The sequence below is a fragment of the Octopus sinensis genome, linkage group LG3 (assembly GCF_006345805.1).
Source record: "Octopus sinensis linkage group LG3, ASM634580v1, whole genome shotgun sequence".
Taxonomy (NCBI): Eukaryota; Metazoa; Mollusca; class Cephalopoda; order Octopoda; family Octopodidae; genus Octopus; species Octopus sinensis.
Genome location: NC_042999.1, coordinates 85,555,031 through 85,574,956, shown reverse-complemented (window position 1 = coordinate 85,574,956; position 19,926 = coordinate 85,555,031). Strand labels below are relative to the sequence as shown.

The 19,926-nt window shown below is 34.1% G+C and overlaps 1 protein-coding gene across 2 annotated transcripts in view; it reads right to left on the bottom strand.

Annotated features, from left to right (window-relative positions):
• LOC115209064 (cytoplasmic dynein 1 heavy chain 1) overlaps window positions 1-18,137 on the bottom strand; it is a 112,321-nt gene extending 94,184 nt beyond the window's left edge. For both annotated transcript variants that reach the window (XM_036501118.1, XM_029777142.2), the window contains exons 1-11: window positions 17,660-18,137; window positions 7,677-7,785; window positions 7,353-7,526; window positions 5,793-6,048; window positions 5,493-5,679; window positions 3,236-3,456; window positions 3,070-3,120; window positions 2,782-2,951; window positions 1,755-1,908; window positions 590-681; window positions 282-498 (exon numbers count right to left, since the gene is read on the bottom strand). In XM_036501118.1, the coding sequence (XP_036357011.1) occupies window positions 282-498; window positions 590-681; window positions 1,755-1,908; window positions 2,782-2,951; window positions 3,070-3,120; window positions 3,236-3,456; window positions 5,493-5,679; window positions 5,793-6,048; window positions 7,353-7,526; window positions 7,677-7,785; window positions 17,660-17,918 (1,890 nt within the window). In that variant the 5' untranslated portion in view covers window positions 17,919-18,137. The remainder of the gene's footprint in view (window positions 1-281; window positions 499-589; window positions 682-1,754; window positions 1,909-2,781; window positions 2,952-3,069; window positions 3,121-3,235; window positions 3,457-5,492; window positions 5,680-5,792; window positions 6,049-7,352; window positions 7,527-7,676; window positions 7,786-17,659) is intronic.
• Window positions 18,138-19,926: the final 1,789 nt, after the last annotated feature.

Below are 19,926 nucleotides of genomic sequence, written 5' to 3'. Positions count from 1 at the left end.
AATAAATGTGAAATTAAGTTATTTTAGAAATGAAGGAAATCTCAAACACAGTAGAATAACTATGAAACATCGTAAAGGAACAGGTAAAATAACCTTATAGACAGGAAAAAATGGCCAGTGTGTCAATACAGAGAATCCAACTTTGTAGCTCTCAACTAAAAGTTATATCCAACATTTCAAATAAAAGAAATAAAATGAAAGATGTAAGAGTTTTTAAATATTGAAAATAAAAAGCTTTCCTGACTGCTTCTAGCTACAGAACAGTAAGAAAGTTTATTTACTTTGAACTTTTCATGTAATGCTTCAATGTCATCTTTAACTCTTTGAATGAGTTGTGTCTGGTATTCTCTGATGGCACCTCTGATGTGGGGCCGAATAAAAAGGGCATTGAATCGGGAGAATATGCGAAACATTTCATTCGCATTACGAGCTGTTCCCAATTGATCTCTTAATTTTGCTGTGATTCTGGTTTCAACCCGATCAATTCTTTCATCATATCTACAAATGAGAAGTTAATATTTACTGTGTAGTCAATATAATTTTAGATATCAAATAAAATCTACTTTTTGAAAAAAGAATAACCTTTTACCTTTTGATTGCAGCTTCCCAAGCATCAGTCCCATCTTTGGAAACATCAAGGCCATCAACTTCTTTCACATTTTCATAAGCCAAGTTTACTTCCTAAAAATACAAGAAACCATTTAAATCAAATACAAAAAGGAGATAAACTATCATTAGTTTTGTTTTAAATGTTTGTATGCAATGATCTCACACTTAACATTATTCTACAGCCTTTCACAACATTAAAGTCAAATTCAAACTTAAATCACAAAAATTTGAACATTGCTATGTTAGGAACATATATAACCATGTTCAAATGATTTGCAATTTTATGAAATCTACATTTCACTCGGGGTAGCAAATACACTAAAGCAGTGAAATATCCAGTGATATAACTAATATAAACAAATAAATTCAGTTTGTCCAAATAAGCAGGAACAGTAAAGCATTTAGTAATTGCTGTTTAATTTCCACTCTAATCAAGCAGATCTCAAAGATGTTCCATTATCTTTTATCAGACATTACTAAATGCACCTTTTCCTTAATTTTTTTTAAAGATAATAGGATGTAATTTAAGAAAATTTTGCTATTATTTAGAGTTGGTCAAGTGATCATGTAGAGTCTCCCTATTTGGCTTTTTCAGTTGTTTCATTGAAAGAGTTAAATGGTTTTACTGACACTCCGTTGATTATGACAACGATGGTTCCAGCTGATCCAATAATAAGAACAGCCTGCTCATGAAATTCAAGTGCAAATGGCTGAGCACTGCACAGACATGTACCCTTTACGTAGTTCCCGGAGATTCAGTGTGACAGTGTAGCAAAGTTGGCCCTTTGAAGTACAGGTGCAACTCATTTTTGCCAGCTGAGTAGACTGGAGTAATGTGAAAAGTGTCTTGCTCAAGGACACAACATGCTGCCAGGAATCAAGCTCAACCTTATGATCATGAGCTGATTACCCTAACCACTAAGCCATGTATCTTCACTGGTTAAAAGGTATGCTAAATTAATTTCCTAATGAAACTAAATAATTTTACATAGTTCATGGTGGTAAAATAAACTACAACGAGGAGTCATCACTTACTCACTGAGCAGCCTTAATCAACTTATCTAAAAATTTACTTTAAAAGCTAAAACAACTTACTAAAATTACACAATTACTTCTAAAATAATTATATTGATTTTCTTTTTTACCTCAATAGCATTTGCATCAGCAGCTTCATCTACCATTGGTTCTATCTGGGGTTCAGGTTCTTCAGTTGAGGGTGTACCAGCACGAGCTTTACTGGGAGATGGCCGCAACACACGCAAAATCACTTGACGTAGTTGTTCATGTTGGCGGCGGAATCTGTAAAAATCAAAATTTGGTAGATTCACAAACTTTAAAGAAAAGAAATATAGAAATAAAAACTGATAAATTAAAAAGTTTTCCACATCAAATTAAAACAGCAACTTTTAAAATTTATTACTAGTGTACCTCATCTTATTTTAACAATATTAAAATAAACAAGACATTCATTTCACAATGACAATATCTTTACCAAAACAAAGGTTATATAATATTTAAAATGATTATGTAAATATACTTCCTTAGCAAGATTGAAGCAATTGAAGGAAAACAGTGGGATTCAGCATAGTTTGAATGTGAGATGGCACAATACTAACAAGGAAATGAAACATACTGCTTCATAATCATATAACTAGCATTATCTCTTGATTTATGATGAATAGAAGATATTTTATTTCACATCTCATTACGAAATTAAATTTTCTGTTGAGATTTTGCAATTGAGAACATACTTAGATCGTACTCATTCATATACTAGTCCTTCCATAGTCAATCTTAGATCAAACAGTACTTTTATAAAGATATTACTATATTATAATTTCAAAATAGCTACTATTACAGTAAAATTACAAAATTTTAAAGTTTCCCATAGGAACTATGATCAAGTCTCAGAGATTTCTAGAATATAAGCAACAATAAGCAATTGCAGCTTTGAAGTGTTTCAAAACTGTTTCTTATGCACATCATATCCATGGTAGATGAAATTTGACAATTTCTACAAAAAATTTAAATCTGCAAAACCACAACAAACTAGCTCAAATATTTCATCTACTGCATTATCTTCAGCATTTAAAGAAATGTAACTATCTTTTTTTCTATCTTAAAATCAACATTTTTCAAATTCACAAAATAAAATTAAAAACCAAGTTAAACCTTCTCATTTGATCAAGACGACTTTGGAGGCGTTTGTGAGCAGGATTTACTCTCCACACCATGCGAAGATGTTCTTCTCTCTTCTTTTTCACTTGGTCTCGCAGCAGACCTTGAAGCTTATCATATTCATCATCCCAAGTACTGAATACTTCAAAGCAAGCAGACATAACCTGAACAAAAAAAAAAATTTTTAATTTTACTTCAGTAACTCTGTTTGAAGGATTATTTCCAATTTAACAATAGCAACTGTATATAACTGCAAATAAAAAAAATTTAAAACAAACTCACCTTTTCAAAATCATCATAAGGTATATGCATGAGTCTTCGAGTTCCCAAAACCTAAAAGAGCAAATTATACAAAAATTAAGAAAAGGAAGACAAGCTACTGAAATTTTATGAGCATCACAAATATTTACAAAAAAAAAAATTGTGTAAAACAGAATTTTTCACTTACTTTCAACAATTGTGTACTGAGATCTCTTGAAATTGCTTCAACAAGTCTTAATGCTCTCTGGATTGGATATTTTGTTGGTCGAATTTTCTTTAAATGATTGAAAATGGCTTGTAAAGCAGCTCGAATTCTATCAAGCTCTGTTGCCGCCAACAAGTCATTCAATGGAAAATCTTTCATGAGTTGGTTATAGTCATTAACTGTGACCATGGCTGACCTCAAACCTAATAAATATTTTTTAGACCATTAAAATACAATTTTAACTTGAGAAATTTAATTATTCTTAAATCAGAAATCAATTTAAATTGCACAAAAGATTTATAGAAAATTTTACAATTACAAATAATATTGCATGCTCAAAATATCTGGCGGTGTTGGCTATAGCTTAGTCACTTGTATAGTTAACCAGATGATAAACGAAGGAATCATACCAAATGACTGGTGTAGCAGCACCGTAGTCAACTGCTACAAAAGTAAAGGTGATGCATTAGATCCAAATAATTACAGAGGTATCAAGTTGTTGGATCGGGTAATGAAGGTCATGGAGAGGGTTATAGCCCAACTAATTAGGGAGAGAGTCAATTTAAATGAGATGCAGCTTGGGTTCGTGCCAGGGAAAAGCACCACTGATGCTATATTTCTGGTAAGACAGCTGCAGGAGAAATACCCCGATCCCTTATCTGGCAGTCAATGAGGAAACTAGGGATAGATGAATGGTTAGTGAGAGCTGTGCAAGCCATGTACAGAAACACTGTCAATAAGGTGAGGATTGGCAATGAGTACAGTGAAGAATTCCGGGTAGAGGTAGGGGTCAACCAAGGCTCAGTCCTCAGCCCCCTCCTATTTATCATAGTCCTCCAGGCAATAACAGAGGAATTCAAAACAGGATGCCCCTGTGAGATCCTCTATGTCGAAGACCTTGCTCTAATTGCTGAGTCACCATCAGAAATAGAGGAGAAGTTTCAGGTGTGGAAGCAAGGATTAGAATCGAAGGGCCTTAGAGTCAACCTAGCTAAAACCAAAGTCCTTATAAGTAGGAAGGCAGGCAAACCACAAATCCCTTCAGGTAGATGGCCCTGCTCAATTTGTAGAAAAGGCGTAAGTAGAAACGCTATAAGATAAATCCAGTGTAAGCTATGGACACATAAGAGGTACAGCAATATCAAAGGAAGGCTAACTGGGAAGATCGTTTTTGTATGTGGCAGATTCTCAGGAGCAATAAACACTGAAAATGTGCAGAGAACAACTTCCGCCATATTTCAAGGAGAAAAATTAGACTTAGTTGATAGCTTCAGTTACCTAGGTGACCAAGTCAGTAGCAGGGGAGGGTGCACTGAAAGTGTAGCTGCTAGTATAAGAATAGCCCTGGCAAAGTTCAGAGAGCTCTTACCTCTGCTGGTGACAAAAGGCCTCTTGCTCAGAGTAAAAGGTAGACTGTATCATACATGTACAAACAGCCATGACTGCTGAGGACATGCATAAGCTCACAAGGAATGAAGCCAGTATGCTCCAATGGATGTCTCATATCAGTGTGCATACTCGACAGAGTGTAAGTACCTTGAGAGAAAAGTTTGACCTAAGATGCATCAGATGTGGTGTGCAAGAGAGACGACTGCACTGGTATGGTCATGTGGCGAGAATGGATGAGGATAGCTGTGGGAAAAAGTATGACACCCTAGCGGTTAAGGGATCCTGTGGAAGAGGTAGACGCAGGAAGACCTGGGATGAAGTGGTGAAGCATGACCTTTGAACATTAGGCCTCACCAAGGCAATGACTAGTGACCAAGACCTTTGGAAATATGCAGTGCGTGAGAAGACCCGGCAAGCCAAGTGAGACCATAACCCATAGCCTATGCCAGGAGTGTAACCAGCCCATTTATGCATACCTTTCCTTCATTGGACACTAAACTCTGCTTGCGAAGACCTGTTGAGGCAAGTGAAATTGAAATCAAATCAAATTCAATGACTAGCACCTGTGCCAGTGGAGTGCTAAGAGCACCATCCGAGCGTGATCGTTGCCAGAGCAGCTGACTGGCTTCTGTGCTGATGGCACATAAAAAAAACATTCAAGTGAGGTCGTTGCACATAAAAGAGTGATTGGTGTTAAGAAGGGCATCCAGCTGTAGAAACTCTGCCAGATAAGACTCGAGCCTGGTGCAGCCATCTGGTTAGCCAGTCCTCAGTCAAATCGTCCAACCTATGCTAGCATGGAAAGCAGATGTTAAATAATGATGATGATACATAAATGTAAATAAATTACCTGTATCAGTATCAAAACTGACTGTTGCATGAAATCTCTTGCCATGTTTTAAGATTTCCAAAGTCAGGACTACTTCAACACTTTCTCTCTTTTCTTGAATACGAAGCAATGCTCTTTCAAGATTCAACCAAAAGCTTATTTCCTGTAATGCAGTTCCAGAAGCAGGATCTCGATCCAGTTTTGTCACCTATATTCCAAAGGTATCAAAAAAATATATGAAACATGCAATAGAAATATTTCGAAAATAAATTTACAAAATTTTAATTATGGAAAGGAAAAAAGACCCTGAAATAGAATTACCTTTTGTATTTCCCTAATCCATCGGTTAACACCACTTTGCAAAGCATTGAGAAATTGAGGATCTTCAACTTTATTCCCAAAATCTTCGACTTTAGGCTTTCGGTTTTCTTCTGAACATTTTTTTATGACACTTTGAACAGCTGGATGCACAGGAAGACTAACTTCTGGAATATCGATGTTTTGTTGCAAATGTAACAAGCCCATTTCAAGTTCAGCAATTTTCTTTTCCACAGTTGGAGCCATTTTGTCACCATCCCTTTATTGAAGTTTGAAAAATATTTTTTGGTTTAATTTTGTAGACAATTACAGCATATTGAATATAATAAAATAAAAATTATCAACTGATATTTTATTTTGGAAATTTAAAAGTAATAATCAGTCAAACTGTGCAAAAAATTTTAAATTAGGGACTTAAGAATATGACAATATGATTAGTAACAACCTAGTAATAGTTTGAGATGAGAAACAAATTTGATGTTCAATATTCAAAATAGATGCTTTGTCTTAAAATACTTCTTTAGTGTTATCTTTGCTAATGTATTATCTATTGCTATATTCTTCAGTATCATACAAAATATTCTTTGAACACATATTAAAATATTACAAAAGCATTTTTTATGCATGCTTTAATATTTTTGCATACATAATAAAATAGCATAGACACTCAGTCTATAGGAATAATTTTAACCTGTAATTTCCATGCAAGCAAGTGGATATTAAAAGTCATACACATAAATCCCATAATATAACTTACTTAACAATAAAACACTATCATTCCATAAAATTATCAGAAATTAGAAAAGTGTACATTTATCTAAGTTTAGAGACTAGGTGAATCTCATGTCATAAACTTAACAAAACAGTGAAAAGAGAGAATATTCAGGATTTAAAATGAAAATTTTAGAAGCTGGATGATTGTAATATATGACACAGGATCAGTTAAAATGCATTCACAAAACAAAAATGCCTATCTTTAAAATAATCATATTGCTGATTATTTTATTACTTAGTTGTAGAAGCAGTAATTGAGGCTTTGATAAGCCCTCTCAGACTGGTGAGGTTGGTGTTCATTCAACATGAAATTTGTTCCAGATACTGAATGAGGCAAATGATGGCTGAGTACTCCATTTATGAAGACAAGTGTTCCAGCTGATTCACTAAAAAGAACACTTTGCTCTTGAAATTAATGTGCAAGTGGAGCACTCCACAGACCCTTAATGTAGTTCTCAAGGACAGTCAGTGTGACACACCAAATGTGACAAAGCTGGCCCATTGAACTACAGGTTCATTTTTGCCAGCTGAGTGCACTGGAGCAATGTAAAATAAAATGTCTTGCTCAAGGACACAACATACAACCAAGAATCAAACTCTCAACCTTATGATCATGAGCCAAATACACTAACCACTAAGCCATGCACCTTCAGGAAATAAAATTAAAAAGTATAACCTGGTTAGCAAAATAATAAGAAATAGAGGATATATATCTCAGAGATGAAAATAGATATTGTATTTTAATATGAAAAACTAAGGTTTAACCATGCAAATGTTTAACATTTATACCTTTCAGCTTTTCCAGTTTCTTTGATGTAAGACTTGAAAAATGGTCCAACAGCATGACTGATGTATGAATGAAGAGTTTCATAAGGAGATCCTTCACTGAAGTTCATGATACGGAGCTGGGAAGGAAAACTTTTGTCCTGCTCAACAATTTGACCTCTCTTAATGAAAATAATGCTGCAATGGAAAAATTATAAAAATATAGAATATTCCTGTTTACTTATGTTCTAAAATATATCTAAATCAATTGATAAGCATTTATCTTTTATGTTAGAATTCTTCAAATTTATTGCTTAATGATTTTCTTTCAATGAAAAATTAAGTTACCTGCTCATCTTTGAACTGGTATAATGCATTTCACAGGATATAAGGTAAGATACTGCTCCTTCAGGACCTTCTTCACTTTCTGATACACCTTCCACATCTTCAGAATCATCTAAAAGAAATTAATATACATAGCTTAACCATAGGGTCATGCCAATGCACTCACAAACACATATTTATCCATTGTTTTTTCAAACTAATGGAGGTTGGATAAAAACCTAAGGAGCCAATTACCCTTCCTATTGCTAACCCTTATCAATTTTTCAAGGGATTTTCTTTTTTTATTCCACTTGTCTTCAAAAGCATGAGAGTTGATACAGAATGTCAATATGTCACCATTTGTTGATTAACTTTCATACAAAGATACAGAATGTAAACATTCACACACACACACAAACAAAACAGGCTTTTATACAGTTTGTCAAACAAATTTGCTCACAGGTATTTGTTGGCCCATGGAGCCATGTGGTGAGATAGAACCACATGGTTTGAAATTAAAGTCCATATCCACACACTCACACCTGCACAATATACATCAAATACTAGCACAAACATGCTATTTTGAAGATTGCATATTTGGCAGTGACATGGTATTTAACATAGTGAAAAGTGAATATATTTCTATTATATATGATGTATTTGTCAGTAAAATAGAGTGAATGAGAAAATGAGAAACAAACAGATTGGTACAAAACAAGACTACATATATGTTGTGCATAGTTGTATTGTCTGCTTTGGTTTTTCTTCATTTCATGTATATTTTTGTTGTGTATTCTCCTGTGGTTTAGTTCCAGGTCATTCATTATGGAGCAGACTCGTGATGAAAAGTATTCAACTTATGAGTATCCTCCATTTCAGGTGTGTGAAAGGACTCTGGCTTACATTATCAAATATGTGCTTTTGCTGATGGTAGGCTGTCATTTGAAGGAGATAAGGCTGCTATTTCTATCCAATGTATATAACATTTAGACATAAGATGGGCTGCGATTTGAGATGTGCTACTATTCCTAAAAGATCATGTGTCTTTTTTAATAGCTGCAAGTAATCATGAAAATGCAACATAAATGTATTCTCCCATAGGATGTGATCTAAAGTAGAATTAACTGCTATTTCTGACAGGTCAAGTGATTACTGGGATGTACATTGTGTTCTGGTTGTCGTAGTTTAGATCCAGATCAATTGTAATGGGGTAGTGTGAAAAAGATCCTGGAGTTTGCTAAAGATCCTCCGTAATGGGGTAGTGTGAAAAAGATCCTGGAGTTTGCTAAAGATCCTCCGTAATGGGGTAGTGTGAAAAAGATCCTGGAGTTTGCTAAAGATCCTCCAAAATAGCAACCAAAGATGAATATCCATGTCAAAAAAGCAATGGTTTGTGTTTGATGGGATCATAAAAGCATGAGCTTCTCCCACAAAACCAAACCCTAATTCTGATGAGTACTGTCATAGGCTGGCTAGTTTGATACAAAAACATCAAAGAACTGAGGCCAGAGATTACCAATAAGAAAGGGGTAGTGTTCCAACAAGACAATGCCCAACCACGTGTCTTTTGGTATCTGAACAAAGTTATGTGAACTTGGCTGGGATCTCTTACCCTACCCACCATATTCTCCTGATATTGCACCATCCAACTACCACTTGTTTCCGTCTCTACAGAACTCATTGCAAGGAAAAACATGCATCTAGATAATTTTTTTTTCTTCGAAAACAGTCAGATTTTATGCTGATGGAATATTTCAATTGACTGATAGATGGGTAAAGGTCATTAATAATAATGGAAATTTTCATTGAATAAAATTTATTGAAAGGTCAATTATTTATATCCCTGCTTGCATATTAAAAAATGCTCATAACTTTCCAGACAGCCTAATACTTGTAAAAGTGAGCTACCTTGGTTCACTGCCTTTCCTCAAAGCTTTTGTACTGAAATAAACTGATCTAGAAATATGTGGTAATTTTAATAGCATGTAAATATATTAATAGCATTAATACCATTTTTGTATTAAAACAGCAGATCTGAAAAAGAACTGATATTTTGGGAATTAGCACCTCAAAGATACACAAGAACAGGACTAACTTCTAAGAGATCTAATGTATAATGCAATTGCATTTCCTAATATCAGCACAAGAGAAAATACATTAGCCTATAGAAAGGCAAACAACATTTGCAATGAGAGAGCTGATAAAGCAAAACTAGTGGTATATTTGGTGGAATTAGCAATCTAAAATATACCCTAGAATTGGTCTACATACTATGGCACTAAAATGTCCCAAACACAATAACTTCACACACAAATCAAAACACTATTTAAATGGAGTAGACTTTAGTGTAGCCATAAAAATATAGGCAACAGGAGTGATACAATAGCATCACAACTAAACTACCTTTGTGTTCTAATCAACACACCTTACCAAGCTAATTACAAATCCCCTATAGAAATCATTGCTCGCTCCATACATGTAGCTATCACAACCAAACCTACTTATCGTAACACACATCAATGAACAAAATAAAATCAAGATTCAAATGACTTGGTTGAATGTCTTACAGAAAAAAAATTTAGGTTTGCAGAACAACTCCATCATCAACATAGACACGGTAGTGAACACATTCAACAAGATATCACCACGCCTAAAAAAATTTTTTTTTTATTAAAAAAAAATGGCAGCATAAAAATAGACAACTAATTACGCTACTGAATTACTCAGCCCGATAAAAACTAACAATAGACTAAAGCAAAGTTCAGCAACACCACAGAAAAATCAGTAATATTATTAATCAATAATCTATGGAAAAGCTGGTAACTGGCATGATCACGCAGGACATCAAAACAAAAATACTAAAAATGAAAGTGCACATTAATATGCAAGGGACATAATTTTTTATTGCAGCTAAGTCTAAACTTCTTGCATCCCCTGCTACTACATACAATCATCCAAAAAAAAAAAAAATCAATACTTCAGAACAGGACATCTTAAGAATGCTGTAGCTCCTACTAAGTCAAGACAAACAAATGCACACACCTAAATAAAGTCACAACTTTCTGACCCAAATACTCATATGCACCACACTAATGTTTAAATGCAAGGAAATGGCAACATACAGATCAAGTTCACCTTGCCCACCACCAGAGTCTAGACATGTAAAAAGATTGAGTGAAGTGAGTACAATATTCCCAGACTGCAATGCATACAATTAACTGAATTTGCTCCCAAATTCATTTATCCCTGGTTTTCAAAACATCTAGCAAACTATAGAATGAGACTATTAAAATATTAAATGTCTTCTTCAGAGTGATTTGGTATGATACTAGGGATAACTAGAAAAGAACTTTTCTAGGTGAGAGAGTAAAAACTATAGACTGCAAAGGGAAAATGCAAGTCACAAGAAGGAACTGAGATACATTTTATTACTATAAAATTTTAGAAATGAAACTGTCCTCATAAAATACTTGCATAAAAAGCATTAACCCTTTTGATATCAACCCACTTGAGACTGTCTTTAGTTGTTACAAACTTTAAGTGATCTAAATTATAACCATCCATTAAAATTTCCTGTAAAAATTGTTCCTAACACCAGCTTAATTTATTTTACTAAATTCTTCAGTTAAAAAATTTATTCAAACAATGTTATTTCCACAGAAATATGGTAACAAAACTTTTAAATTTTTATCAAGCAACATTGGTAATTAGATTTCTGCTAATCACATCCAAAATAAGACTGATCAAGAACAGATTTATGAGAGACACCAGCCATAACTATCCAGTTTTTTTTATCATAAGAAATAGATCTAAAACTACATTACCTAATGCAGTTTATCTTATTCTAGTACAACGGGATATCAGATGGAGACTTGACTGCTAGTTATAACAGGTCATGTTACTATGTGTCATGTTAACTGTTAATAAAAATAAAAAAGCATAAATATTTCTAGTTAGCTTTTTAATGCTACCTGCATGAAATATGCTAACACTAATTCAAATATTGTTTTTAGGCAGATGGTATCTCTGAATTATTTATTTTCTAAACATGAAAAACATGTGTTCATGGTAAAATGTACCAGGTGTTACATACAGTAATCGCATTAACAATAAATTACTTCACTATCCAACAAACTGCAACACACTGTGTCCTTTGTTTTCTGCAAATATTTAAACAATAAGCACTAAGATCACACAGGACTTAGACTCTCTGAAATGTCTAGGAGGCTCTCTTGAGGTAGTAGATAGTTTGTTACCTAGTTGATCAAATTAGCAATGGGGGTGGATGCTCTGAAAGTATTGTTTCTAGAATATGAATAGGATGGAGAAAGTTCAGAGAGCTACTACTTTTGTTGGCAATAAAAGGACTCTCTCACAGTGAAAGGTAGACTGTATGAGGGTGGTGCATCATACTCTGAATGCGGGAGACATGCGTAGACTAGAGGGAAATGAAGGCAGTATACTCCAGTCACTGCATTCCACCACTCCTGACTCCTAGGTGATACCCAGCCAGCAGTTACTACAATTCATCTCCCTTATCTTTACTCTACCGTCCCATTTTTGTCCTGATCCCTGTTCCTTGTAAGTGTACCCTGGTACTTGCAGCCATCCTTCTCCTACTGTCTCCTACTCTCTCCCTTGCTCTGCCCAAATAACCATGTATCTCCTCTACAGCAATAAACCTGTTTCTGCCCTCATTCTTGATCACTCTCTCTCCTTCCCTCTGGTCAGGTAACCATGTATCTCCTTTACAGCAGCACAGTTTAACACCCATCCACAATTCGATCTGGAAGCTTCCATTTTTACCTAAACAATTCAGTTCCTTTTAGTTTCACTTCAACTTTGGTTTAATTTGTTTCCATCTTTAAAATTTTTTAAAGGATGGAGTGGCTTGTTCTTATATGTAATTTAGCCTCAAGACAGGCATTTCAGTAATGACACCACACCACCCACCACAGAATATAATTTGAGAAAGATTTAGCTTAATAACAAAGCTGGAGTGTAAAAAAGTGAAATTGTGTCAAATGAAAAATGAAATTTAAAACAGAAAATTAATGGGTGGTGGTTCTGAAACTATTTTATTATTGCTTAGTCAGTAAAACAAGAGGAAAGCAGTAAATCACTTCCACTAATAGTTTTTCAGATTTCTTTTGAACATCAGAGATTCTGACTCTGCATATTTTGGTAATTTGTGTAATTGAGAAATTTTATTTTCTCGTGTTTTTAATTTTATATTTAACAGTTGGAATCTGATGTTTACAACATGGAAAATTGAAGATGGTTTTGAAAAAAAGTAATCAAAAATATTAAAAGCTATTTCTTTTGGTTTATTTAAACGCTTTGCCCTCCTACGTTTCGTGTTCAAGGCCCAGAGTGCAATAACTTTCATCCCATATACATAATTTTGAACAGCTATTCAAAAGAAGTATATTTCTAAAATTAAACTAAGTTACCAAGTCTTCACAGCCATTTTTCGTTACTCAAGATGGCTACCAGATACCATTACTTTCAATTTCATATCGTGGACATTTGAGGATGGGAAAGTGAAAAAGACAAACACATCATCATCGTTTAATGTCCGCTTTCCATGCTAGCATGGGTTGGACACTAAATATATATTATTAATATTTTAGCAGAAGCAACAGAGTGATTAAGGGTTTTGTGCACCACTGTTGCTTCTGCTAAATATTAGGAAAAACAGAACTCAAAGCATGACATTTTTAACTGTTTGCATCATCAAACCTTTCTCTCTATCTCTCTTACACATATATATAATTCTTCAGACATCGTAATAAAGTAAACTATTTCTAAGAAGGTAACTATTCTATAATGAAAGTAATTGGCAGTATCTGTCCATTTATGTTAACTGCTTATTAAAGGACAAAATACTTTTTAGTATTAACTGTAGTAAAAGCATATGCAGACTTGTTCTAACAAAGCATTAAAAAAAAAAAGGATTAGTGCGTGTGTGTCTGTTGGGTTGGCAAGAAAGTAATTTCATTTTTTGCAAATAGTTATAATTTTTTAATGACTTGTTAAGATTATGAATTTTTCCTTTGACATTTGATAGCCAGTACTTTTAGCTTTTACTTTTGAAGCAAATTGCACGTAATTTTGTTTACAGTTGATAGTTGAGTGTCAATTTTAACATGGAGTGCAAAAATGAGCATTTGACACATTTTGCTTTCTTATTTCCATAAAGGCAAAAAAGCAGCTGAGACTCAAAGAGATATGTGAAGTTTATGGCATTGTCAGAAATGGTTTAAAAAATTCCGTTCTTGAGATTTTTCGAAGATGACCTACATTCTGGTCAACCTACTGAATTTGATGATGACCAAATCAAAGTCATAACTGAATCTGATTGTCATAACTGTTCGAGAGATTGCAGACAACAATTGAAAACCATTTAAAATGTCTTGGATTCATCAAGAATCTCAATATTTGGATTCCACATAAATTGAAAAAGATTCACATAACACAACGAATCAGTATTAGCGATATGCATCTCAAACACAGTGAAATCAACCTTTTTTTTTTAAACGAATCATCACTGGTGATGAAAAATGGTTTGTCTACAATAACATCAATTGAAACCGATCATGGTCCAAGTGTAATGAACCAATACAAATCACACTGAAGCTGAATTGTATCAAAATAAAAAAAAAATCATGCTGTCAATTTGGTGGGATTACAAAGGTGTTGTGTATTTTGAGCTGCTTCCAAGGAACCAAACAATTCGGATGTTTACAGTCAACAACTAATGAAACTCGAAGAAGCAATCAAAGAAAAACAGCCAGAATTGGTAAATCATAAAGGAATCATGTTCCACCATGGAACTAGATCGCACTCGTCTTAACTCACAAAAAATTACTGGAGCTTGGTTGGGAAGTGATGTCACATCCATATAGCCCCCAACCTTGCACCATCAGATTACCATTTATTTCAAAGTTTTCAAAATTCTTTGAATGATTAAACTTTTAATAATGATGATGACCTGAAATCACACTTGCTTCAGTTTTTGGCTGATAAAGATCGGAAGTTCTATGAGCACAGAATCATGAAGTTAGAAAGATGGCAAAAGGTCATTGAACAAAATGGAAAATATAGAATTGATTAAAGTTCATTCTTTGTATGAAAAAAAAAATTTCAACTCACACTAAAAAACTGAAATTACTTTCTTACAAAGCCAATATATACACACATGTATGTATGCATGCATGAGAAATCTTTAAACTGTTTTCCTTTCGAATTGTTTCATTAAAATTTCTATGTACATGGAGGAAAATAGCAAAGACAAGAAAGGACACTGGGAGCACTGCTTTGTACAATCATTTAGGAGGTTTTGTGTCTTTTCACCACTCCACAATTGTCACAAGTTTTAAACTAAAATCAAATAAAAATGATTCTGTTAAAGGGAAACACCAGCAGTTTTAAAAGTAGTTGTTTGAGATAATTAGTAGATAACACTGAATATTTAGTAATCTTTGTTCTGCCGATAAAAAAAACCAGAACCATTAATCCATAGCAAAAATGAATTTTATTTTCATAATTATACAAAACTAAATTGGTAAACCAAATTTGAAAACAGTTGGAACAAAACTGAGAAAATGCAAAATTAGTGACAGCAGCTGAAACAATCCCAATTCAGTAAATGTCTGGCAAAAATATCCACCACAGTGACATCTCAAAGTAGTGTCTTGCATTCCAATAACAATGATATCTGGTCTTTTGCCATCAAGAGAAGACAAGTCAATTGGTTCCAGAACAAATGGAATATTTGACTGATGCAAAAGCAAACTTAATCATCCCTTTGATCTGTATCTTAGAAATCTAAGACAGGAAAGTCCATAAACTCTCTGGAAAGACATTTGCATGGAAAACATATCTGCACCTACCCCCAATGCTACAATTATTCATAATTTCATGGCTACTTTAGTAAACTACATAGGTTTGCAATTACAAGGGTGTTGATCAACACAGCTAAATACTTTTAGAATAAAAAAAAAGCTTAGTGCAGTTCTACATCACCAATATCATTAAGTACAGAAATGTTGCATCTTTGTGAGATATTAGGTAGATATTCAGAAAACTGGGTTTGTGTAGAAAAAAAATTAAGGGGTATTGGGGGGGGGGGGGCAAAGGAAGTCTTGCCGAATTTTTTTCCTTCAAAATTTCCATACTTATATATTTTACTCCCCAATTCCGTGCCCTTTTTCTTCTCCAAGGGATAGTAATGGCTATTCTGAAACACCGTCCGCAAACCCATTTAAAACGTCGGCCTGTATTCCACCAGTTGCATTTTCGCAATTAGGTAGCAAGATCGAAAATTGGCATACAAGTTCGACGTCACCACCGCAACTAGCCGACTGTTTGATCATAACTTTCAGAAAAAATAGCTATTTTCTACAAATACCTTTCAGACAGTGCTAATTTATTCAAATTGTAATATGAAAAAATATTGGCGGACGCACATACAAACATCACGATCTTTTCATAATTTCAAGTTTTATTTTGTAGACACGTATGTGATGTGTTAGTATGTTATGTGTACCCGCCCACCGTTTTTGCTTTTGTTTTCCAAAATAAATTTCGATATAAAGGTAATCGACACCGCTCGAAAGGTATTTGTAGAAACTTTTTCTGAAAGAGAAAACAGTCGACCCGTGTGAATTTGTGAAACTACTGTTACCCACACTCCGAGAAAAAAAAAATCACATATAATCCGAATGTACACCGTCTGGAATGTATTTGAAGAAAATAACATTTGATTTGATTTGATTTTTTTTTTTTTTTTTTTTTTTTTTTTGAAAATTATGAGGAAACAAAATCGGTGGGGAGGACTTGGGTAGGTATGCCGAAGTCTTCATGAGCCGACTAACTGTGACTTTATTGGCTGACACTGTCGCAAATTTTCGTTTTTGGTCGCTTTGTCGTCCGAATTGGCTAATACTTTCAGAAATAAATGGGAACAATTCGCATTCTACTGACGCAACGCACTGATGTCATTCATTATAGCGATTGTGAAGGGCAGCAGTCATCTTTCGTTGGTTGCGACAATCCTGTCATTTCAAATTACGTATTTTAAAAACACACACAAAATACAATTTTACTCTCTTCATAAAGCAAAGAACTGGAAGCATTTTAAAAGAAATTCTTTTTGTCAAACGTAATATTTTTTCTCTCATTTTACGTAATTTTGTGGATAGGGGAATTAGTCATTCACACGATCCCGATGAGCTTTTGTCTTGTATTAAATTTTGTCTTTGTTATATATTAACACAAAATATAACCCAACACGCCAAAAACTAATTTTAAAAAAAGGCATTGAATACACACAAAATAATTGCCACAGAATAAAGTGTTTAAAATATTTTACTGCACTTCCTAATAAGAAACCGTCCTCATAGCTGATTATGACAAACTTATATGCAAATTCTCAACCCCAAAACAACTGCATGCTTTATATACATATATATAAAGCGGTTGCCACACTAGGTGCATATATGATTAACCCAATATATGCATATACGGTCTGCTTCAATAAATACCGCATTGATAACGCATTTAACTACGCACCTATAACTAAAGGAGTAATGTCGATTTTTTCAACTTTTTATTTGGTTTTTTTTTTGAAACGCAAGATTAAACCAAAAGGTTACTCAGAATCTCCGTTTTACTGGATTTTCATGTGGAATGGATTCAATAATTTTTATTAGCACTAGATTGGAAAACTATAGAATTCAACAATTATTGAAGTAACTGATATTTACGTTTTATTTATTTTTTTGGGTTGTAGTGTCATATGCGTTCATTGAGGTATATATTAAATTTAAGTACAGAGATATTCAAAACAGTCCCATATATAAGATAAAACTTTAAATAATATACATATTAAAAGTAAATTATAATTACTTTAGTAGGGACTAAATTATGCCTAAAAGTTACCTAAGTAGGCGTGACAAAAATTCTCTTCATTATATATAAAGAATCATTAAAAGAAAACAAACCTTTTGGTGATGATCTCTGCACAAGCAAAATGGGGATTTGGGGATCAGACAAAAACTTCCGAATGCAGTCTGTATTCGTCTTATCGACCAACGCCCTTTTAAAAGCTTCGGTGATAGATGCTGTAGTATCTTCAAAAACAACAGAGACCATCCGTCCCAAAAATGCAGTAAATTCACTTAATTCGGCCACAGCTTGAGCAGGTTGCTGATGCTGTTGACCACCTCCGCTATTCGGAGAATCATGTTCGGTGTCCGCCATCCTTCCCAAAGGGGATAGGATACTGCGCAGACTAGTATCTCTTCAAGTTATTCAGCAAGTGGACAGTCACCAGAATATTGTCTTTTCAGAAGGAAAATGACTTTCCAACTGAATCCACTCACTGGTTCAACGGGGAGTGGCAAGAGTCTTTCTCAACAAGTAACCTGTTATGACCAGATTCGAAAGGACACCAGAAAATATTCTCTCATCATATCCGGTTAGTAAGTAGCTGAGTGCGCATGATCGTTTTCTACAAAAGACGGTATTTCATTGGTTAAATATATGTGTCTGTGCAAACTAATTTATACGGCTTATTAGGTAGTGAATGGAATTCGTGCATAGTACTGTATGTGTGAAGGGAAGGAAATATATAACCTGAAGTTTCGAGCGGCAGGTTAAAAAAGGGAAAGGAAAACAAATATATCAGATTGGGATCTTTTCGGTTTGAACGGCAGTTTTTCCTAGCGGTGTCATATGAAATTGTCACCCATAATTATGACCCTAGTATCGATCTATTGCATTTCAATCTGTTTTAGGGTTAGGGTTAGGGTGGGGGAAGGGTGTCTTTTTTATTCACAAATGTAAATAAACCCAATCTGTTTCTTAAACGAGGGACATATTCATACGACACAGAATGTTTTCACCTCAATAGATGTCATTGATTGGTTGAAATTGCAGAAACTGAAGAAAAAAAACAACAAATATCTTACAAACTATAGAATTTTCTCAATAAAGCCAAGAGAAAAAGATGTTTTATAAACAAATTCTACCAGTATACGAAGTTTAAAAGTGTTTAGTTACGTGGAAATTATTTTAAAAAACTGCCGTTCAAACCGAAAAGATCCTCAGATTGTTCAAAAATTCTGAGCGATTTCAGAATTTGTGTCTTTAAGCCCTTAATACAACAATCATAATCGTGGTATGATTTATTTCAGAATTGCTTGCAGTATTAAAAAAATTAGCCCTAATTGTCGTTTGAAATGAATAACCAAAAATTGCATATTCGTCACATAATGCTTTTCTTCTGTAAAAAGTGAAAATACTGCGAAAACGTATAAAATCATTTGTTGAGTTTGTGTTGTAGATGAATCAACTGTTCGAAGATGGTTTACAAAATTTAGACGTGAGTTCAGCTGAAAAGACAGTCTGACACGGGTAGCAAACCATTGTGGAAGGCCCTCAACCATAGATGACAATATTTGAAAGGTAATAATTGAAGAAAACTCGAGTATTACGACTAGAGAAGTTAGAAGTTTCCACAAGTACCGTCAATGAACAATTAGTGAAAATTAGGTGTTTCTGACTCTGATGTTTGGGTGCCTGACAGGGCAATTCCGAAAAAAAAAAAAGAAAAAAAACTTAATTCTCCTATTGACAGTTTGAACACAGCCCTTCATAATAAACGAGGGAGCCGCAATGTGGGCTTCCGAGTTGTAGAAATAGCAGCCAAATCTGCCTCGAACCACACCAAATCGTATGTAAAAATATAAAAAGACACATTAGTTAGGTGGAGTGAGGAGACGGGTTGTTTACGATTGGAATTTGGTCTGTCAGGTCAGAGTTGACCGAGGATAAACAATAAAAGAATAAAAGCTAACAAAAGAAAATCTGTTGCTAATAAAAAGGACAGTTGAGTTGTGTATTGTCAATATTGTTTAGGCTATTATTTAACCTCTTCTGCTATTCATCTCTGCGTCCCACATATGTAGCAGAAGACCTTAAAATTGTATCGACACAGACCTTATTCTTTACAACCTATAAATAAATTAAATATTTCTACATGTGTGCTAACCCCCCCACTCCCGATTTTTTGGCTCATAACTTCCAGAAAAATATTTTTTAATGAAATTTTTTACAAATATGCTTCACAAGGTGTAGATTCTGATTGTATTGGGATATATGGTGAACAATTTTTTTCCGAGGGTGAAGGTGAAAATTTTCGGAAAATTCACACGAGTCGGCTTTGTTTACTTACAACTTTCTGAAAAATGGATAAATTTTTTTAATG